Source organism: Numida meleagris, chromosome 3 (genome assembly GCF_002078875.1).
Source record: "Numida meleagris isolate 19003 breed g44 Domestic line chromosome 3, NumMel1.0, whole genome shotgun sequence".
Classification (NCBI taxonomy): domain Eukaryota; kingdom Metazoa; phylum Chordata; class Aves; order Galliformes; family Numididae; genus Numida; species Numida meleagris.
The window spans coordinates 99,772,527-99,796,037 of NC_034411.1; the positions used below are offsets into that span (position 1 = coordinate 99,772,527).

Below are 23,511 nucleotides of genomic sequence, written 5' to 3' on the forward strand. Positions count from 1 at the left end.
ACACAGGATGATACAAAGGATACAAAGCGCCTGTTACATTTTTCTCTGCAATGCATTTTCCACACCATCTGTCAGCAGTCAGAAGGGCTCAGGGAGCAGTTTAAAAGAGATTCTGGAATAAAACTTCACACAAAAACAGTACTCCAACTGCAATGCTTGTCACAAGAACTACCTTGGCAGATGCTCTGTCCTTTATATCTCCTTTAAACAAAATGTGTCTCTGTCTAAGGATCGCCTTAAAAAGGACTGAAGTTGTTCCACAGCTGTTGAGGGTAGGCAATGTTTTCTGCTGAGCTTTCCACTCGGCACACACACAACAGGCAAATGCACTGTTCTGTGTTGCAACTGTACAAACTGCAGCTTTGCATTTGGGCTCTAATTGTATTTTTATAGTAACAGCCTGAAAATTCTTGCCTTTAACTTCTCTCAAGGTTATTACAACAAAAAAAAAAGAATTTGAGTAAGATTTGGTAAAAAGGAACACACCCCTCTCTGTGCGGGGATAAATCAATGCGTTATTTATGTGTGAAGGTACTTGTATACACACAAAACTCACAGCGCATCGTACCACAAATACGTTATACTGAAAATTACACAAGCGTGAATGACAAGGAAACTCAGCACCACAGCGCTGCACACCCTCGCGGAACGTTTAAACTCGGGCGTGCAGGCAGCGCGCTCCGCCTTCCGGCCGGCGCCATACAGCGGCGGATGTGCGCTGCGCCTGCGCACTGCGGGTAGGCTGGTGGCGGCGTGAAGATGGCGGCGTTCTCGGGTACGTGGAGCTGAGGCAGGCAGGGGGGTTGGTTGCTTGTGCCGCTGGTACAAATCGTTGGGGCACCTCTCGTGCCTGTGGGCTGCCGACGTCTTTTAGGGGTGGGGGCAGGCGGCTCGCCGTCTCCCCACGACGGGCGGCTGGCTGGCGCTGTCTGCGTCGTAGGGGCCTGCTGCAGTGTGTGGCTCACTGCAGGTCGAGAGGCCTGTGGGGGTGTAGGTGCTCTTCCTGGGTTTTTACCGGCCTTCGGATGTGCTTGCTGAAGCTAATTTGCGCGTTTTAGCGGGAATGTAGTGTGCAGGCCTCGGGCAAGGCAGGGCTGCTTAAAAATCTGAGCTTGTTCTCAGGCTGGCTGGTTTCTACAACAGAGGGGTCGTAATAACTGATCTGTACATTGCAGTGGTCAATTAATGTTTTTAATATGAGAAATCCGCTTCTTTGTTAGGAGAGTAAAATGCATATGTGAATCATAATATATGAAGTTATTCAAGGCAAACTAATCGGGTGCCTGATTTAGTGATTGGCACCCCTGCCTGCTGCAGTGGTTGGAACTATGTGATCTTTGAGTACCTTTCCAACTCAAGACATCCTGTGATTATTCCTGAAGGAGGGAGAATCATTCATTGGTCATATTGACTTTTCCCTTCTTTCCCCCCAACACATACACACATAAGGACAACGCAGCAGGGAAAATAAACAGCAAGCGAAGCGCTACCCCATGTAGTTCCATGAGAAGACTCAAGGAGCTCAATAAATAAGGAAAAGATCAACACCATGGCCAGCAATTATCAAACTACCAAAACACTCTGTGTTAATACAGTCTGGTGAGATCTGCTGCTATTTCAACCTCTCACGCCCAACATTGTGCATTAAAATGGCTGTTGTGGTGTAAACTGGCAGATGGCTAAGCAACACGCAGTCATTTGCTTGCTTCCCACTTTTTCCCCCATTCTTCCTCCCTTTCCCCCCCCCTCCATCCCACTAGGAATGGAGAGAGAATCAAAAGACAAAAAAAAAGTAGAACTCCTGAGTTGAGATAAAGCTATTTACCAAGACAGAGAAAAGGAAAAAGATAATAATTTTGACATATATATATATTCTTTCATATATATAACAAGTGATGCACAAGCAGTTGCTCACTACCCCCAACCAATTCCCAACTATTTCCCCTAGCAGTGGAAGAGAGCAAGATGAACTCCCACCCCCTTCCAAACTCCTTCTACGTGATACATGTGGTACAGAACATCCTTTTGGTCAGTCTAAGCTAGCTGTTTTGATTCTGTCCCCTCCTAGCTCCTTTACTGGGAAGCTGGGATGTCCTTGGCTCTGTACAACACTGTTTAGCAGCAGCTGTAAACATCGGTGTGTTATCAACATTACTGTTCTGCAACCAAAACATACCAGACACTGAAGAAAACAATTCTGTCTCAGTTGAATCTAAGATACTAATGAACATATCATCATCATCAAGAAAATACTGTAACTCTTTCCTTAGATCTGAAGATGAATTTAGATGGTAGACAGGATTGTTTGGGTTGTATAGTTGAGGAAAAAAATGTCCAATTTTGGTGATAGTTGTTTTAATTAAATGTAATGTAGTTATTTCAGTTGGAATGGACCCTTAAAGGTCATCTTGTCCAACAAACAGGGACATCTGCAGCTAGATCAGGTTGCTCAGAGCCCCGTCCAGCCTGACCTTTGACTTTAGGAACAGGGCATCCGCAGTATCTCTGGGCAACCTCTTCCAGTGCCTTGCCACCCTTATGACAAAAAAAAAACAACAACAACAACAAAAAACCCACAACTTTTTTTCTTACATCAAGTCTAAATCTCCCCTCTTTTGGTTTGAAACCATTTCTCCTTGTCCTATCGCAGCAGATTCTGCTAAAGAGTCTGTCCCCTTCTTTCTTATTATCCCACTTTAGTTACTGGAAGGACACTCTCAGGTCTCCCCAGAGCCTTCTCTTCTCCTAGGGGACAAGCTGAGTACAAGGACTTAATTGGCATAAACTGGAAGTGTATTAAAAAGCAGGGAAAAATGTTTAAGGGATTTATTTATAATTTGCACTTAATTTTTTTTTTTTTCAAAAAAGGAAGAGCTTTTTACTTATGTGGCTTGTATAAGTTTTTAGGATTAAAAATTAATACTTGAAAACTAAAGCTTTCTGAAAACAAGTCACAAATAATTCCCATTTTTCATAGTATTTAAATTACAGTAGCAAATGTAAGAATAATTTTGGCTGAGTAAATCCAAGTACGTTAGCCCAGTTCTTTGTGTGTGTACATATGTAAGTGTGTGTGTGTATATATGTGACCTATATTTGTATATACAACTGGTGATAGGACAAGAAAGAGCGACCTCAGTTTGCACCGAAGGAGGTTCAGGTTGGATATTTGTCATGGTTTTGTGATTTTCGGTTATTGGTATTCCACATCATAACATCATGTAGTGGACATACCTAGTTCTCAGAAGAGAAGGACTACTACAGTCCCCACGGCACTTTGCTCCTTTGTTACCATTTTCCAGCCGGAGGGAAAAGATAGAAGCTCGCAGTATAAAAACTTGCAGATCACGAGACCTCGTCCCTTTTTCCGCCGTCTCTCGTCTTGGCAGCACCTCGCTCTCCAGCCGTCTTATCGTCAGTAGTAGAGTAAGGCCTACCTTGATTTTGGGACATTCTCTCTCTCTGTATTGAATTTATCAGCTTAAATTGTAATTATATTGTATTATAGTGTGTTGTTTTGCATTCCGATATTTTATTTAGTAAATTAGTTTGTTTCTCCTCAGATTGTTGCCGCTGTTCTTTGCTCTCAGGGCCATCTCCCTACCCTTTTCCCCTTTCCCCTTTTCCCGGGACGTGGGCCCTTGGGTCCCCCGTCCCCTTTGTCACGGAATCGGGCCTAACGCCCGTAAACCGTCGACAATATTGGGAAAAAATTGTTCTCCAGAAGAGCCGGTGCTGGAATGGGCTGCCCTGGGAGGTGTTTGAGTCACTGCCACTGGAGATGTTCAAGAAACATTTAGATGTTGTACTGAGGGTTATGGTTCAGTGGGCAGATATTGGTGGTAGGTGAACAGTTGGACTAGATCTTGGAGGCCTTTTCCGGCCTTGGTGATTCTATGATTTTACATGCATGTATATGTATTGATATATATATCTATATGTATATATTTGTATATATATGTATTTATGTGTATCAGTACATATATATGCATGTAAAATCGTAGAATCACCAAGGTTGGGGAAAAAGTATATATATATCTATATATATGTCACACAGAAAGCCAACACGTGACAGTGTGAAGACTAGTATGTAAAAGATTTCTTTAAGAACATGTATATTGATACATAATGGATTTAGAGTGACTGTCAGTTCTGTTCATGGTAGAATATTGTCGTTAAATAGGTGCTGGCTTTTTTATTATTATTTGTTTCAATTTGAGAGAGAGAATTTGTGTATGGACTTACAACCTTTGTTATGTGACTTCATGTTTTTAACCCGTGACTGTGGTATGAGCATCAGACCTTGATGAGTTTACTAGAAACGGTAACAAAGAAAACAAGCTTTCAGAGCTGGATGCGATTAGTACCTGTATCAAAATCAAAGCATTCTCTTGTTAATATACTTGCCATAGCTACGTATGGAAAGTTCTGGTGAAAAGAAACTTAACCATCCAAGTCCCTTTTCCATACATATTTCTTTTTTTGTTTGCATTTTGACTGTAGAAAGTTAAGATCTCAGTGACAAACAAAGTCTGTCCTGCTGTTTGTTTAGACTTAAATTTGCAAACATGAAAAGTACGTGCCCTTGAAGTAGTACTTAGTTCCCAGGGTGCTTCATTTGCCATTATGTTCGTTTCTTTCCCTTAGTATATTCCTGGCTCTTTGCATGACCCCTAAAACTGGGGACAACTGCCAAAAGTACGCAGAAGGGAGAATGTTTCTTATCACTCAAGTTCTGTAGAGAAAGTTGCCTGTGCTGTTGCCAAAAACTGTGGATTGTTATTTCTCTCTGTAGCTGAATATCCAAGTATCAACGATTCCTTTTAGGCTATATTGAAGTAACTAACACTGATTGTTATGTGTATTTTCTTTACTTTTTTTTTTTTTTCTTACAGAAATGGGTGTTATGCCTGAAATAGCTCAAGCGGTGGAGGAGATGGATTGGCTGTAAGTAGGCATACCTTTGAGCCTGGCAAAGTCTATCCTGTTTTTCAGTAATGTATCACATGCTTCTTAAAATACCTGTGTTTTTTTCCAATATCAAAGTGGAAACAGTTTTCTTTTAGTATCATTGTGTCTCTTGTATTCCTTTATTAATGTGAATGACTGAAGAACACAAGCTGTAACTACAGTAGTAACACACAAACTTGGACAAGCAAAGTATGACAGCTTCAGTATTCTTTGACTGATAAAAGGCCCTGAGCTTCTGGTCAATTTATGATTATTATGGGATTGCTGGAATTACTGTTACCTAGTTGATACTAGTTTAGTGTTTTCCAGACTGCAGTTGGAATTTGTGTCTTTTAGGGTTGATGCCCAAGTGCATCATTCCACAAAAGTTACTCTTCCTGGTGCTGGTTGCTCATTTTGCTAGAATATTTTACTTTGAATTGTCATTCAGAATAGGAGTGTCCATGCGGATAACAATGTATGTCATTGTTCTTTACCTGCATACATAGTTTTAATTAACTGAGATTGGTTAAAAATGTTGGTTACATTTATGTTTGTTCTTTTCCAGTTTTGAGTAGTAATCCTGTAAATGAGGGGTATGTAAGAAACTTTAAAAGTGAACAATACTGGAAGAAAGGAAATCGGGGAATAAACTTCTCTTTTTGTTGTTAGTATACTGATGTATGATATAGCCATCTTGTCAGGGTACAACTGAGTACACTCCATCCACTTATCCCTTCTTGTTAAGATACATGACCTATTCTCAACCCTCCATGGAAATCTTGACATTTTCACTTCTTTCGCTGCAAGCCAGGAAGAATAACTTTCACCTGCTATTTCACATCTTGTCTAAGTTGTATGTTAAAGTGGGTTTTGTGAGTTCTTGTACAAGCAAAAATTGTTTTCTCTTTGAATAACTTCTACTTAAGTTACTGTGTTTTTTCCTCTAGTCTTCCTACAGATATTCAAGCAGAATCTATCCCATTGATTCTGGGAGGTGGTGATGTACTTATGGTAAGTATGTAGGACAGTCCTTAAATGAATATTCTTTGTGTGTTGTTTCCATCCTTCCAGAAGCAATGGGTCTAGTGTGGTTACACTAGATCTTCAGTCTTTCTGTAAAAAGTACATCCTTCAGCTAAAAAATGCTTTGAGTTCCTACTGTGTTTCCAGCTGTTCTTTCAGATGGAATTCATTCATCTTAGGCTTCAGGTTTTGACAGTTTGACAGGCACTGCTACATGAATGAAAACCATCTGATTTCATCTGCTCTTTTTTGTAAACACATGATACAGATCTGCATGGAACATGACTGATACTGTCTCAACAACTGCTTCATTGTCAGTAACCTTGTAGATACTTGCTTATCATGCTTTTTGCAGATCTCTGTCCTTGATTCCTTAATCAGACATATATAGCCAGCTCTTTTGGTGAGCTCTGGAGGCTTTTATGTTCCAAATCTTTTGAAAAGGTTTTGTGTATTTGAATTTGCATCTAATTTATGTGAAGCAGTGATATTACTCTGAGATTTTCTATATTATGCAGAGGTAAAAGTATGAATAGAACTGTAGAACAATCCTTACTGTGAAAGTTGAAACTCTGATTAAACTCTTAAATTTTCTTCCTATAGGCTGCAGAAACGGGGAGTGGAAAAACTGGTGTAAGTAATCAGATTTAAATCTAATAAAAAGTTGTAGGAATAAAAGTGTTTATGCCATAAGAGGCATTGTGCTTAGTGGTGTATACTTAACATGCAGAGAGAATATGTATGCATTTGTATAAGTATTTAAACATATGCTTGCACGTGCTTTAAAATGTTTCTAAAGGTGTTGCAACTGAAAACTAGGTTGACTGCATATCTGAGAATATCTGTATAGACTGCAGAAGCAAAGTAACTTCATATTTTAGGCTTTCAGCATTCCAGTTATCCAGATTGTATATGAAACGCTGAAGGACCAAATGGAAGGGAAGAAAGGGAAAGCAACTATTAAAACTGGTGGGGCAGGTAAGTTTTCTTCCATACCATATATGAGGTTTAGAATACTCTTCATTCATGTTGATTCCATAATACCCCAAAGTAAAAGAAAATTTGCTCACAGTTAAAATGGATCTTCTCTTTTTCTTTTATTTGGGATAATGTGAGTAGAATGTAATTATTCTAGATATTATAAAATTACAAATACAAATGTCATGATATTTGTGGAAGGAACTGGGATGCATTGGACTGCAGAGTCTTGCTTGCCTTTAGCTTAAGGTTGACAAATCCACAGTGAACTATTCCATGTTCTTTTGAAAGCTGTGCTAATTTATTCCCTTGCAAGATGTGAAGTGGTGGTAATGACCAGTTTCAAAGGAGTTGTTTTGTTTTGGTTTGGTTTTTTTTGTTTTTTTTTTAAAAAAAGGAAAGTCTTCCTGTTGCTAGCACAAATGAGGCATCAGCATACTCAGCTTGGGCCTCTTATGTAAGCTTGAGTTTGAAAGCCTTTTTAGATGTAGACTGACTTATCTGGCTGGGTGGCACTAGTAGCTTTAAAGTCTGCTGCACTGAATAAATCTTGTATTCCTTTTGTGCTAGATTTGGAAGCGGTATAACAGCATCTTTAGTGGCTACAAATGTGAATTAGGAAATGTTAAACTGAACTGGCAACACACAGGGTCAGAACTTGCTTATACGGTATAGGTTGTAACCGTGGTAATATTCTTACATTATGGGAGTGTCTAATATTGAAATAGGCTTGCAACTTGGAAGCTAGTAGCTATGTCCAGTCTATAGTAGTTGGAGATCAAGATTTGTCATTGACTGTAGTTGTAGAAAGGACAGAGAAGACCTTAGAGAAGTTGCTGACTTAAAGGTTAGTTATAGCTACTGTTACAATGTTGACAGTGCAGTCAACTTAAGAAATAAATAAAATCACGTTCATTTTGACCAAGGCATTTGAATTGATTTGGAATAAGGCTGTCTTCTCAAAATACTAAGCTAGACTGCAGAGCCAATGTGAATTTTGAGTTTGATTTCTCCAGGCTTACATTGTTGCCTTGATGTATTTTCTATTGCTGTCTTTCAAACTTAGTGCTCAATAAATGGCAGATGAACCCGTATGACAGAGGATCAGCTTTTGGTGAGTTGTCTTAATGCTGCTTTAATTGTTCTTTGTGCATCTGAAATCTTGATTGTGAAACAGAATAAAACTAAAGTATTCACAAAGATTTTCTTAGAAGCTGTTGGAGAAGCGTTTTCTTAAACTAAAGCTTTCTTGTCATCTTCAGCGATTGGATCAGATGGTCTGTGTTGTCAAAGCAGAGAAGTAAAAGAATGGCATGGATGCAGAGCAACTAGAGGTGTGACTAAAGGTAAGTGTAAAATGTGTTTCGGAGGCTCTCCTGTAAATTTCAACTGAAATGCTCGTCATCCATTAATGTAGACAATTGCATTTAAAATTTACTATCTGTCTAAGTAAATGTTCCGTAACTCAATTTACTGCTAGCTGAAGACTTTGGAAAGAAAAGTATTTCATTCTGTTTTGAGCTCCTCTGATAGGGAGTGGAGTCATTATAACCAATCTTCAGTTGAACATATGTTGTTCAGATGTTATTAATAGGAAATAGTTAACTGCACTGTACTTTGGAATTATTTCCTCACATGTTCCCCATTCAGATGCATGCACAAATTTTGTGGTTACCTTGGTGAGAGCAGCAGTTGGATGGCTGGTCCCAGCTGTTTACTTGGAAGCAAAGAGTTGTATTGACACTACAGTGATTCTAGTTGGGTGTTCATAAAGACTCTTGAACAGTGTCAATTCATCAGGTGTGCACACAATCCTATAGTCCATCTGTGCATAGTAACCACTCGAATGTGGTTAAAGTCATGCAGCTAGTTGTCAGTGCTAGTACATGCTGATCATCTTGGACTGATTTGTCAGCTCTTTGTTGGTTTGCTTTTAATCAGATGCTGTGGATTCTGTAGAACCACTGATCTCTTGCTAGATTATTGGTTCTTGAGAGACTTTAATACAATACCTCTGAGCACACACTTTACCTTTCTTAGGACTGCTGTTCTCTGATTTGTTTCTCCATCCTTATAGGTGTCTGCAGAACCCTTCCGCACTAACACAGAGGAGGTTTTTATGACTCTTATGGTAGAGGATGGATATACATGATTTTGGTCCACTAAATTGAACCACCTCAATGAAATTGAAATTTTGGTGTTTGTTTTGATCTTTTTGTCTTCTCTTTTTAAGGAAAATACTACTACGAAGTGTCTTGTCATGACCAAGGCTTGTGCAGAGTTGGTTGGTCAACTATGCAGGCTTCACTAGATTTGGGTGAGTTTCCTCACTGTATATACTGGAATCCTATAGACAGTTCTCATGCTCACATTTATGAAGTGGCTGCAATCCTCTTCTCGTAAAGAGGAGAGACTGGGGAAGGGTAACAGTATAAGGGAGTTCAAGACTTGTACAAATCCTCTACTTCAAGGAGAAAATCTGTATATGATATGGCACTAACGTTTCTTATGACCTTTTTCCTTTTATTTCAGTATTTTAATGAAGATGACTAGCAACTAGTGAAATAAATCAGTGTACTGTTACAAAGATTATATTTTAGAAAATGTCAAAACTAGAAGTGTTCACTTAGCATTAGGTAGTATTTTTTACAGTAGAGGTTTCAGTTGGCAGTATAAATGATAACGAAGAGTGGTGAAAAATGTAACCTGTCAACCAAAGAGTAAAAACTTTACTCCGTGTTGCCTTCAGGTACTGATAAATTTGGCTTTGGATTTGGTGGAACTGGTAAGAAGTCTCACAACAAGCAATTTGACAGCTATGGTGAGGTAGGCTTAAATTGTTTGTCGATAGTAATAGTAATGTTGCTATTCATTTCTAAATTCATTACTTTTTAGTAGAGATTTTGCATCTTGGTTGTTTCTGTAGCAATCAGTTGTCTTTTCCAGCAGTGCTAACTTCTTAAGGTAAAATCACTAAGCAGAAATAGCAGAAAACCTCAAACTGTTTTTGGACTAAAGCATATGAACAAACTTAACAGAAGGAGATAGTACATTGAGGTTTATAATAATGTCTAGATAGCAATGATAATGACTTTTTTGGAAGATAAAGCTTTTCTGTGTGTTATGGGTTAGCGTTTAGCTGATCTCTTGGATTTATTTCTTTACTTATTTCACTGTTGGCATGTATAACACCCATCTGTATACCTTTGTGAATGTCAAAGTGAGGTCACTGAAGCCTGTGTACCAGTGATTGCTGGTAATCAAACAGCTCTCTAAAACTTCAAAATATATACTTATCTGCCAAAAAACTATAGCAGTCTCCATTTATGGTTACTTAGGTGAGTCAGTTGGACCAGTTGAACCACTAAAATGGTTATCTTATATACATTTAGTATATATTTTTCAAAATGCCTACCAGGAATATCTGTAGCAGTTTTTGTGCAGCGTGCAAGTCAGGAGTTCATAGATGTTTGTGAATAACTTAGATTAATTTGAATAACACAGCGGAAATGTCTGTGATATTAGTGAATTGTCAATACTGTAAAACTTGCAGATTTGAGTATTGTTGTGTAGTTTTTTTTATGATAGTGGCATCTGATCTGTCAAACTTGAAGTACTTCATAGTGCACATAGGTTTTTGTTAAATACTCCAGTAATTAAAAGATTTAGAGCTGTCTGTTTCAAGTATTTAAGTATATATAGCATGCATTTTGTAACTTCCCTACAAGAGTAATTCTTCTCATATTGCCAGGAAATACGTTTCTATTACAGTGTTCAGTGCATGAAGCTTGGATTTAAATTGATTAAGAAATGTATAATTAATGCACTTCTTCATAATCTAGAATTCTTCCAGGTGAATTACTTGGATTTATCATTGTCAGTGTTCAAGTAAATTTAAAGCAGCAGTGAAGGTGTGGATAGTGAAGATAAATCTGGTAGTTTACTGAAGATGTGCAATCAAAAATGTGAATGCTGTTTCTTGCAGTAGTATTGAAATGAAAGTAGAACTTGCTTCTCTTGAAAATAAGTATTTAGTAGGGAGGAGTGCGAAGACCGTAAAAATGGGCAAAATAGTAAGCACAAAGTTTTCTTAATACAGTACTTGCTCTAAAATTTGTTAGTTTCACAAAATTCTTCTCATTGTAGGAATTCACTATGCACGATACGATTGGATGTTATCTAGACATAGATAAAGGACAAATAAAGTTTTCCAAAAACGGTAAGTTTTATTTACCTTCTCTTTGAGAACTTTATTTGGATGCTTGAATGATATGGGGAAAGGGATGTGTACACATGATGTCTGACTGAATAACCCCTGCTTTCAGGGAAGGACCTTGGCCTTGCATTTGAATTCCCACCGCATATAAGGAACCAGGCACTCTTTGCAGCTTGTGTACTGAAGGTAACTTAGGAATGTGACGGATGTGTGTGCAAGATGACAGAAATTGTTCTACTTCCAGTAACTAAGTAGTTATGAATAAAATCTGCATACCTGCATGCAATTATTATAGTTGTGCATTTATGCCATTTCCTTCTGCCTACTGGAAATTCACTCCTGAATTTGTCACAAGTGTGTTAGCTTTGATGAGAACTGCTCAAGCTAAATACCAAGTATCTAAATTCAAACTGAAAAACTGAAATTGGAATATAAGGGTAGAACAGCGTGGAGTGAGTACTATCTTCCACTATTAAGTTTTGGTGTAATGTGATTCAATAGAGATGAGCAAGTAACTTAAAAGTGCCAAAGTTTGTGGTCTATGTGAGCTACGTTTCCTGTTTCATTTACTCTAAACTTAAACATTCTGTTAGTGTAGCAGTATGTCTTTGTTCTTACAGTCTCTCTGAGATGATGTCTTACTGAGTAAAGGCTTTAGCAGAACTTTTTGGTGTTCAGAGAAAGACATTCACAAGTCTAAAAATTGATTTTTCTTTCCATTTAGTTGCAGTTTGTCACTGAATATGAATTGAATATAAATTTTGTTTTAAAGTTTCAACGTCTCTGTAAACGTTTGAATATTTTGATATAGAATTTAAGAGCTGGAATTGAGCGCAAAATATCTGGCAGGTTTTAGACTTCTTGTGAAAGGAGGGGGGGGGGGGGAGAGTAATACCGCGTTCCCTGTCCCCACGGAATATCTAACTGGTTTCTCAAGGGGGTAGCTACCTGTGGAATTGTTTCTCATTTCACCTAATCTCTTGAAGCTATATGACACATTTTTGTTGAAATCTAGAATGCTGAATTGAAATTTAATTTTGGTGAAGAAGACTTCAAGTTTCCACCAAAAGATGGCTATATTGGTCTTTGCAAAGCTCCTGATGGTAATGTTGTAAAATCACAACATACAGGTAAGTTTGACCTTTAATTTTCTATTGATTGTGTGTTCAGATTTTGTTTTAGAATACATTTAATTCACTTTCATTTCTATATTACCACTGCAAACATCTTCTTAGTGGTAGCAAAACCAATGCTTTCTGGAAATCCTTCAGTCATCATCAGCTTAAACTGCAAGTGGTACTAACACTTTGAGTTCAGAATTAGGTAGCAGAACTTCTCGTAAATAATTCAAGTTACTCCAGGATATTCTCTTAACAAACAAACACTTTTTTTTATATACTCTGCAATAAAAATTATGTTGCATGGCCAATGTACTGTTATCATGTCTAGATTTACTTTTAATCTGAACATTAATCTAAAGCAATAACATCACTCTTTAATGGAATATTTAGCATTACAAGTTTATTTATGCTAATACATCCCAGGATAGATACGTAGTTTGTCTTAATGGCTTTTCTATTAATTTTTTTCCAAATCTTAGGAAATGCACAAGTGGTTCAAACGCAGAACCTTCCAAATGCTCCAAAAGCGTTGATTGTAGAACCATCAAGAGAGCTGGCAGAACAAACTTTGAACAATGTGAAGCAGTTCAAAAAATACATTGATAATCCCAAATTGAGGTAACAATACATCTGGTACCTAGATTGCATTTACGATGTTATACTTGGACATGACTTGGCAGGGGAGATAGGGTTCTACTTTGTTGCTGAGTGGACTTTAATCTGCAGTGCTACTGATAATAGTCTCAGTAATACCTGCTGCTAGCCAAGTTTCTAATTTTTCTGCTCTAGTCTGACTCCAGCAGGTTGCTGTATAAAAGATCATCTCTGTTTACATTAGCGTGCTTGCAATACAAGTGTTACACTGATTAGCATGGGGTTAAAATTCTAACAAAAAAAAAAAACTTGCTTGCAGGCTGCTTTGTTCTTAAGTGGTTCCTCTCTTGACTCTACTTATATAACTTTAAAAAGTGTCTCTGTAGTTTTAAACTACAGTCGAGCACAGGAGTACTTTTACTAGAGTTGCATGTGTCTAGCAATGGAGAAAGACAAGATATGATGTAAACCTCAGTTTCATTATTTGCATTGCTTGCTTTCAGAAACACAGGAAACTTACTAAGCTAATTTGTCTGCTTAAGATTTTAGGAACAGAATCTTTTTTTTTTTTAAGTTGAAAATGATTAATTTGTCAGTGTTTAATACAACAACAATAAAATAATAGTTAAAATACAACTCTAACAAGACTTATAAGCTTCTCAAGTTGAAGTACTATATACTACATAAGAAGGAAATATTTTTTTTTACTATTCTGTTCCTAATTACTATTCAGAAATGTTAAACACCAACTATCAGTAGTAGAATCAATTTTCAGCCTGATGTTTAATTTTTCTTCTGAACAGAAAAATAATCAAATATGTTGATGTAACTTTCATTTTAGGGAGCTGTTGATTATTGGTGGGGTTGCTGCAAGGGATCAACTTTCTGTGCTGGAACAAGGAGTAAGATGTATTCCTGTTGTTCATATAAGTTGAAAGTTCCATTTCTAAATAACTCATACTGTCTTTTGAGAGTAGTACTAAAGTTTCCTGTAACTGCTGTATACCTGAGAAATGCGATCATGCATTTCATATCACACTAATGTTGCTTTTCTAGCCTTTGTCGTTTTATTTCTGTGGCAAAAATAAGTACTAAATTCTAAATACAAATGCTTGTAGTACTTGATCAAATTCTATTTTAAATTTTTCAGCAGTATTCAGACATAACAGAAATGTAACTTTAGACATTTGTTGTTAATTACCAAGATAAAAACAGATTTCTTACTTTTTCATGTTTACGCAAGTAAAACTGGTCTGTAATTGTCAGGTTCAACCTATATCCTAAACCAGTCTTACACAGCAGGAGCCAGTCTAGTTTCCATAGCATGGAATGTACTTTCAATTCAGTTGTCCCTTAGGTAATAGCTAAGTATTTTTGTTGTTTAAGACTAACCGCTGGAAGTGATACCCTGACAGTATTAAGGAGACTTATTATGATGACTCTAGCTGCCAAAATCAGAAATTTCTCTTAAGCAGATTTGAAGTTTGCTAGACTTCCACGTAAATCGTAAATTTATAATGGTGGACCCTTCTATCTGGCCAAATCTTAAGTTTATTTCTATCATTGGTAGATTTAATAGATTTCTCACTGTAGAAGTATACTTCATTTTTCTTAAATGGGAGTGAAATAAATCTGTTGCCTGGAGAGTCTGTGGGATTTTGTTTTCCTGTAGATGCTGAAAATTTTCCCAGGCAAAGTTCTGACAATTCTGAAGTAAATTGGAAGGTTGCCTTTGTATGTGATAGTGGATGTAGGGGACAGGTGACCACAAGACATCCTTCCAATACAAACTGCTCTAGAATTTTATGGTTAGAATTCATAGAAGCATCACACTGCTAATTGTCTCACAAACTGTAGTGTGGGCAACACAGGTATTAGCTGTGTGACAAATAAATGCTGTTCTGTATTTCATAGGTGGATATTGTTGTTGGAACTCCTGGAAGACTGGATGACCTGGTCTCAACAGGAAAGCTTAATTTATCTCAAGTTAGATTCCTCGTTCTGGATGAAGCTGTATGTAGAGAACTAAGTGATATTTAATTTCTATTCTTAAATGCAGTATAGCATTTTATGAAAGATGTAATGCAACAAATAGCTTTATAGCATTTGGCTCTAAGGGAGTCCATACGCTTCTATATTTTTTGTTTCTAAGCATAGTATCCTACATAACTTCTCCTTTTATAGCCTCTCTGGTAAAGCTGTTTTAATTTTATCTGATAGAGAAATATATTTCAGACTGTATTCATAAGAGCATTGAAGTCAATCCCTGTCTATATACAGCACAGTATTCAGGAAGCTTGAAAGAATAAACACTAAGTAAGCATTTTGGCTTACCCAGCAGGTCTTCAAGTCAGCATATGTCCTAGTCAGTATGCTGTGAAATAAGTGCATCTTTCTGATCTGTGATAGTACAACTGAGCGTTCACAAAGATAAAATGCCTCAGAGTATTAGCTAGTAGAAGCAGCTGAAGCAGATATTTAATTTCTTGTGAAGCGTTGCAACTGTACTTGCAAATACTCCACATTTTTCCTTTTTTCTCCTAAGTAATAATATTCCAGCTAGGCATTGACCTGTTCAGCTAATTAAATGAGTGGACCTCTAAGACTGAAGTGTATAGTTTATTTGACTGAGATGTACTTATTGACAAATAAGAACTGCAGCTTTTTACATTTCATTCCCACATAGGATGGCCTTCTTCTCCAAGGTTATTCAGACTTCATAAACAGGATCCACAGCCAAATTCCACAGATAACTTCAGATGGCAAGAGACTTCAGGTATAAAGTCTGTCCTTGATTTCTGTAGCCTGCTGCTTTCAGTTGATTGTTGCATGGCGTGGAACACTGCTTCTTTGAAATAGAGTTTATTCATTGTTACAGCTCTTGTTCACAAGCAACGCGTGATCATTGGGTTCAGTAACTCTCTGGGAATGTGTATTTTTAGGATCCTAGATCTGAAGCCCAGTGCCTGACACTATTTGGGTTATGTGATATAAGTGTATCTGAAAAATGATTGACTACTTACGCTCTTGTTTCTGATGCTATAATAATCATCTTAGTAAAAGTACTTTGTTCCTCTTCAGTGATTTAAGTTTCTTTAGGAGAATAGTTGAGTAAGCCTTTTCTTTTGTCCTGACTCATCAGCTGAGTAGATGCTGTGATGAAGAAAGCTGGTTTGGAAGGCTTTGTGCTGAAGTGTGCTACCACATACCCTTCTTCCAGGGTTTTTGTTTTGTTTTGTGATGTGTTGTTTTGCTTTGTTTGCTTTTGGATTTTTGCTAGGAGAATCTGATCTCCAGTGGCATTCATGTGGCTTTTTTTCTTCTTAGGTGATTGTGTGCTCTGCAACACTACATTCTTTTGATGTGAAAAAACTGTCTGAAAAGATCATGCATTTTCCTACCTGGGTTGATTTGAAAGGAGAAGATTCTGTCCCTGAAACTGTACACCATGTAGTTGTGCTTGTAAATCCCAAAACTGACAAACTTTGGGAAAGGCTTGGCAAGAATCATATCAGAGTAAGTAGCTTATAAGTGGAACTTAGATTACTTGTTTGCCAGTATTTACTTTATCATGTAGAATTGAGGCCTAGTGTTAATAGGATCTTTGCCAGCTATTGAAAGTTTAGTGTATATGAAATGGCTTGTTCCATTTAGTCAGCAGCATGGTATTGGTAATGTCATAACACTGTATTTGAAAAGCTCAGTCTTATGAACATGACTGAGGAAAATCCTGGAGGAATAACATTGTGGTTTGTGGCATTGCACCATTTATTCAGTCATTTCACATCTAACTGTAGCCTGACTGTAGTTAGTTCAGAAGAGACTGTAGATCATTCAGAAGAGACAGGTAAACTTCACAATATAGATCATTCTGTAGAGCGCTTTTTGTCTCTAACCTGTGATATAAACAGTTTTTAGAGGAACAGATTTCATTTCGCTCGACATTTGAGACTAGGATTTCAGTTCTGCGTTAACCTGACATGCTCAGGTGGGAAACTTGTTATTTAAGTCTTTAGTTTGCAAGTTCTGAATAACTTGGATCTGTGTTTCGTTCTTAGCAGCTCTTAAGCGCTTAGGACCAGTAGGTTTTCTTAACACCTCATTATCTCTGGAACTTCCTTTGTTAGGAGTGCTAGAACTTTTTGGTTAAGTCTTAACATGAATTTATTTCACTTATGTTGTAGTTTATGTCTGATTCCGGTATAGGGAAAAGCGTAGCAGCAACCATGTATTCTTATGATTTAGCAGTGGTTATAGTGGATATAAAACTCTTGGACAATTAACTGGAGTTTAACATGAAAACAAATCTTTAAAGAGAGTGACCTTTGCTTTTTTAAGTACCAGAAGGATTCTAAGTAACTGAAACTTTCATGTGACTTAAGAAAATCTATTTGCATGTAACAATCACTAGTCAAGTAGTTCTTCTCACCTGAAAGCATTCTAAAAACCTAGGGATTTTTTTTTTTTTACTCCGTGCATAGACTGTAGTGGAAGATTAGTGTGAACTTTGGGATATGAATTTTCTGTTATGTAATACATCCAGTCTTGTCTTAAACACTTTAGATTATTATGGAAAACAACAAAAAAATTCTTTTATTTAAAAGAAATGTAGAGTATTGAACCTCATTTTAAAAATTATTTCTTAGCCAGAAGCAGTTGCAATACTTGAAATTTCAGAACTGCAAGTGTAAAGAAATGATATCGTTGAAAAAGATGGACAAATTACAGCTGGCCTTCTCTGGAATTCTGTTCTTAAGGCCTGCAGATGAGAATAGAATGAGGGTTTTCTGTTTTCAGTGGGTTGTCTGAGGAAAGAATCTTTGATTGCAGAGTTGAGACTGATGAAGACTTTTACAAAAAATATTGAGTAAATGCTAAGCAGTTGGTGTTAGGTTTTCTTCCCCCCATTCTTGTGATTGTGTGGGGTTTTGCCACAGCTATAGTAAAGTGACTAAAGATTTGTTTTTGTTTTTTTTCCTAGACTGATGAAGTGCATGCAAAAGACAATACCCGACCTGGTGCAAACACTCCAGGTAATCGGCAATCCCTGTTAAGAAATAGCTTGTAAAGTGATCTTTTGAGTATTGTTAGGTAAAGCAAAGCTAAATTATAGTAGATAATTGTCTTGAGGTATGTTCCTCCATATTCATTTATAGATGTTTGTAGTTGTGAAGGGAGCTGTTTCCATAATTAGATGGGAGAGAAAAAGACTTGGCTATATCTTGCAGATGTGTAAAATCTGGTTTTTTGTGTGTATAAATTGCCTGAAACTGAGTAGTTTTGTTCTTACTTTATTGCATTACCTTGGAGCAGGGATACATGGGTGAGGGAGGAAAAAACTGAAGGTCTAGCCCACCTGCTCTGCTAATAAACATTTAATTGTCTACCAAAAGGCTAGAGAATCTTTAAATGCGTGCTCAAAGACTTTTCATATTTTTAAATAATTGAGTTGAAGTAGCTTTTCTTCCTTTTACTTAGAAATGTGGTCTGAAGCTATCAAAATTCTAAAAGGAGAATACACTGTTCGGGCAATCAAGGAACACAAGATGGACCAGGCCATTATTTTCTGCAGGACAAAAATAGATTGTGATAATATGGAGCAATACTTCATCCAACAGGGCGGAGGTAATGTTTTTCACCAAAACCTTATTCTGTTCCCTTCTTTGCTCATTTTGAAGACGTTTTATGATGAAGTAAGTGATGCTCACATATCACACAAATAAATTATAGTCGAGTTTTTTGACGTTGATTAGGCATAAGAGTCAGGGTTTTGTGGAAGGGAGGTACAGAGATATTGCATGTCAAAGAAGGCCATGAACTGCTCCATGCCAGTGATTGGCAGCTCTGAAATGACTGGAAACAACCCACTGTGCACAAAAATTTGAACCAGTGAGAAGCATATATAGTGCCTGCTGAAACTTATGTAAGAAGGAGCAGTAGTTGCTCTAGACACAGGAGAAAATGTGAGGGCGTGCAGAAGTACACACATGAGGAAGCGGAAAGGAAATGTGGCAAAATACAGAAGGGCAATAAAAAGGGACATGTGAGGAGCTAGGTGAAGAAGCAAGGTAAGTTTTGACTTGTAAGAAATGAGGGTATGTCTGCATAGAACCCTTTTAGTAAAGTAGAGAGGAAGGATGTCTTGTTTTTTTTCCAATGCCTGTATCAGTCATTAAAAATTTGTTAATTGATAATAAATTAAATGATTAAATTTCCTAAAGTTGAGACTTTTGCCCTCATGTACTGCTTTCAGTGCTGTGTTATACCTTATATGTGATGCTATTAATGCATACTCTTTCAGGCCCTGATAGGAAGGGACATCAGTTCTCATGTGTCTGTCTGCATGGTGACAGAAAACCTCAAGAAAGAAAGCAGAACCTGGAAAGATTTAAGGTGATGCAGTAGACTTTTGAAGGCTTTTCCTTCATTTCCCAGTGTGCGAAATCATACCTTATGTTTTAACTTGTGCTGCTAGTCCTCAACTTAATTTAAATTGGGTTTGGATGTTTTATGACTCGCTCCTAAAATTCTGTGAGATACAGTTTCGGTTAGTGGAAATACATGCTCAGTTAACATGACCTTTATAGATTTTCATTAATAGAGTAGAGGGTTCTAAATAAAGCTAAATTTAAGCTCTGTAACTTTTCTAAAGGTACTGTATTTTGAATATCAAAAAACAAATGATAGTTTAAGTATGTAAGCCATTTATTGATTTTTATATTTGCCTTATGTTGGTGGGAAGAAAGTAGGAATGTAAACTGACCAAGCTTTTCATGTTCAAAAATCACTGTTGTGCTACAGAAGAACTTTATTTGGAGTATTATGTAATGTACAGCCATACCTTCTAGGTGAAGTAAATGGAAAGGACTACTGTTTAAAGTGCGTGGGTGTTGATTTGGTTTATTTAGCTCACTGCTTCTTCTGACTGTTTCTTAGAGAGGAGATGTCCGTTTCTTGATCTGCACAGATGTTGCAGCTAGAGGAATTGATATTCATGGTGTTCCCTATGGTAAGACATAACTTTTAAACTAAGCTATGGAATTTGCATATGACTTCCATATGTTTGCAGTCCTTTCAACTGCAAATACCTGTTAAAACAGATATGTGACTTACGGCTTTATTTTAAGAAAACAGAGTTATATATGTGAAATGCTTTATCTGGATGGATTTTTGAATGTCTGTATCTTCTCAAATATCTGATGTTCTCTGTTGCTGGGGATTCTTTTTTGTTTTTTTTTGCTCAAGACAGGAAAGGATAATCATGGGGAAGAAATATTATAATGGAAGCATCGAGTGTAGGTAATGCAGGTAACACTGGTAGCTGCTGTAGTAGAACACTAAGTTCACTCTTGATAAATGGGCTAAGGAGAAAGACTGCAGTGATCAAAACTATTTATTTTAATTGTGTGGTCTGTGCTTATATTTAGCGTGTATACATACACATGTATATTTTGGATTGTGTCTTGTACAGTTATCAACGTCACACTCCCTGATGAAAAACAGAACTATGTTCATCGAATTGGAAGAGTAGGCAGAGCTGAAAGGTATGTGTGCATTGAGAGAAGCTGCCATAATTCCTTGGAGTTTCTTTTCTTGATTTTTAATAAATTGATAGTAGTTGCTGAAAAACCTCTTCTCTTCCATTATTTCAGGATGGGTCTGGCGATTTCCCTTGTGGCAAAAGAGAAAGAAAAGGTAGTTACACTGAAGAGCAAAATCGAATGGATGCTATTTACTTGTGTTCCATCCGCTGCTGATGCTCAACTTCAACAGCCTGTACTGGAAAATTGCTGCTTTTTCCCACCTTACCTGAAAGGGACTCTAAAAAGATAATTGAATTCATTTTCAGGACAGAATTGATTAAAAATTTGGGTACTAAGCTATTTCTGAAAGTGTAAAAGTTGTTTTCTTTTATTTCTAGGTTTGGTATCATGTATGCAGTAGTCGTGGAAAGGGGTGTTACAATACTAGACTCAAGGAAGAAGGAGGTTGTACCATATGGTACAATGAAATGCAGGTAAACCTTTTAGTTGACCAGTATGTTCTAATTTCTCTGAAAAGACTGATGTCTAGTCACTGTCTTAACTGTTTAGTTTATAAATCTAATTTGGAAGTGTAATTCCGTTTTAAGAAGAATTTTAAACATAGAGTGTACTTTCTTTAAGTTATTTATTCAATTACGAAGCCTGTCGTAATATTCCTAGCCAATTCTATGAGTCTTACGTTCAACTTCTCTATCTTAATCAAATGCTGTTAAGAGTTATAGAACGTTAATTACACTTTTGTATAGATAGTTTGTCTTAGAACTGTAGAGCTGAAGAATTGCTGTTCTTCTAATCTGGAAACAATGTGTCACTGAAGTAAATTCTCAATTGGTTTTGTATACCAGCTATGGATGCTTCTTAAATTAGTAGTGCTTCCCTTCTTACTTCGATAGAGTGAATGATACGTAAAGTAGCTCCATTCACATAAATAGAGTAGTATATGAAATGAAAGTTTAAGTAGAAGAAAGCCATGGTGAGATTGGAAATGAACTTGTATAGTAATTTGAGCAAAAAATGTGTTGACCTTTGGTCCCTAAGACAAAATTGTTTTCTATATACAGTTTTTATTAAATCTATTTGAATAGTTTGGCTATGGTGTTTTCTGTGGGTTTTGATTTTTTTTTTTTGGATGTTAGTCTAACTGGAGTGTTGGAACGTAGAAATGATTAAATTTAAACTTTCTTCAGTTGCTGGGAGAGATTGAAGAGCACTTAAACTGCACTATTTCCCAAGTTGAACCAGACATAAAAGTACCAGTAGATGACTTTGATGGGAAAGTTACATACGGACAGAAAAGAGCCCTTGGTGGTAAGCAATGAACTACTCTTGAATTACTCTGCTATGCAGCAGTTGTCTGCTGCATAATGGCACTGTTAGTTCTTTGCTGTCTTTTGCATTTCTTATATCCAACCTATGGATTGCCAATAGTCAGAGTGTGTTTATGCCTGTGTTTTATTTTGTTAACTTTCTGAATGACAGTGATTGAATGTTACTAGTTGTGGTGACAAATAGCTTTGAGTGTATCATTTACATTGGGTATCTTTTGGCAGGTGGACTCTACAAAGGCCATGTGGATATTCTGGCACCTACAGTTCAAGAGTTGGCTGCCCTTGAAAAGGAGGCTCAGACATCTTTCTTGCATCTTGGCTATCTTCCTAACCAGCTGTTCAGAACATTCTGATTGTGCCACACTTGAGACAAGACTTGAGTTAATAAATGCTCTATTCTACAAATACAAAATTCCTTTACTGTCTCTTCAGTAACAATAGTTAGAAAAGAAGAAAAGGATGAAAATTCAGTATATTTCTTGCATGATAAACAGTGTGTTCTGCATTGTTGACTCTGTATTAGCTCTTGATAAATAAAAAGTCAAAGATGGAATGGCTTCTTTTGTTCTTGCCTTGAGAGTTAATTCACAGAATCATTTTTTGCATAGCTTTTTGATTTATTGATAATACAGGTATAATTAAGCAAATCTTAAGAACTTGCTGATGAAGAATTTAATTTTTTCAGGAACATATGTAAAAATGGCTTCACTAATCATGTGGTGTGATTTTTAATTCTATGCCTTTTAAAGATGCATCAATTTTCAGAAAACTTGCCCTCATGACTATGACTGTCTCTAAGGAAAGGTGTTTAGATGTGATGTCACAGTAAGTTACTTGGAATGATGGGATAGATTGCTCTTGGTATTATTTTCAATGGCTGCTATCTTAAAACTGAGAGAAAATATGAACTTTCTGGAATGCATAATTTCCTCTGCAAACAAGATTTAAAAAAAAAAAAGTAAAACTAGAAAGCCAAAGAGAACTATACTAAATTAAGTTCAGACAATTGTCTCTGCCATAAAGTCTCTGCATGTTTATTTTTACCTCAGAATATTTATGCCTTTTCACCAAGTAACAGTAAGTGATAAGCCATTTGTAGCTAGAGTAGTTAGTGTATATGTACCATTAATTTATTGTTGGAACTGAGTCTCTAATTGTGCGTTTTTATATAGGCATGTGTATATAAACGTAGCCTGTTCTAAATCTGTGGGAAGAAGTTGTGGGGGAAGGAGAGAGGAAGTTGTTTCCAATGTGCTTTTTGTTAACTTTTTTGATAACTAACCATCAGCTGCCTCTTGGTGGAGCTGATGTTTCATATATGGCTAGAGTATGCCAGCCTTCTGCTTCCAGTTCGGGCAATTACATTCTTCCTATTCTATTTTCCTTAGAAATAAAGGAGCAAAAAAAAAAGAAATTGAAGTTATTAAGATTGTTTGTATGAATTAGATACTGGCAGTGAAGGGTTCTTCCTTCATGACTGACTTCTTGTTTCAGCTTGAATAAGTATTCACTTTAAGCTGCTAGGATGGTTAATCTACTACTGGTTTAAATAGCTTGTTCCTTGGCTGAATACGACACTAATTTTTTGCTACTGTATATGTCAAAACTATGTTTATTTTTTCTTTTCAGTGTTGATTTCTAGGGCTAACTAACTGAGAACAGCATGAAAAGATCGGCTTTCATAAGTGCCCCTTAGAAGTATTTGTCAGTTTACTGGCTTTGGAACTCTGTTAGTCAGTCCCATGTAGGTACGC

The 23,511-nt window shown here is 36.9% G+C and overlaps 1 protein-coding gene across 2 annotated transcripts; it reads left to right on the forward strand.

Annotated features, from left to right (window-relative positions):
* DDX1 (DEAD-box helicase 1) lies at positions 677 to 22,310 on the forward strand. 2 transcript variants are annotated; one of them, XM_021389501.1, is made up of 26 exons: positions 677 to 775; positions 4,896 to 4,947; positions 5,901 to 5,964; positions 6,580 to 6,609; positions 6,858 to 6,954; positions 8,021 to 8,068; positions 8,217 to 8,300; positions 9,188 to 9,271; positions 9,704 to 9,780; positions 11,101 to 11,173; positions 11,280 to 11,356; positions 12,186 to 12,300; positions 12,771 to 12,909; positions 13,727 to 13,787; positions 14,800 to 14,898; positions 15,572 to 15,661; positions 16,213 to 16,401; positions 17,867 to 17,918; positions 18,364 to 18,510; positions 19,187 to 19,278; positions 19,822 to 19,894; positions 20,357 to 20,429; positions 20,538 to 20,580; positions 20,807 to 20,902; positions 21,617 to 21,737; positions 21,980 to 22,310. In XM_021389501.1, exons 1-26 carry the CDS (start codon positions 760 to 762, stop codon positions 22,108 to 22,110), a joined length of 2,223 nt encoding a protein of 740 aa, XP_021245176.1. In that variant the 5' UTR covers positions 677 to 759; the 3' UTR covers positions 22,111 to 22,310. The 2 variants fall into 2 exon arrangements, with proteins under 2 accessions (XP_021245176.1, XP_021245177.1); XM_021389502.1 differs by lacking the exon at positions 677 to 775 and adding an exon at positions 3,407 to 3,426.

Coding starts and splice junctions, on each gene's coding strand:
- DDX1 (XM_021389501.1), top strand. Junction 4,948..5,900: donor GTGGAGGAGATGGATTGGCT/GTAAGTAGGCAT, acceptor TTTTTCCTCTAG/TCTTCCTACAGATATTCAAG. Junction 14,899..15,571: donor TCCTCGTTCTGGATGAAGCT/GTATGTAGAGAA, acceptor ATTCCCACATAG/GATGGCCTTCTTCTCCAAGG.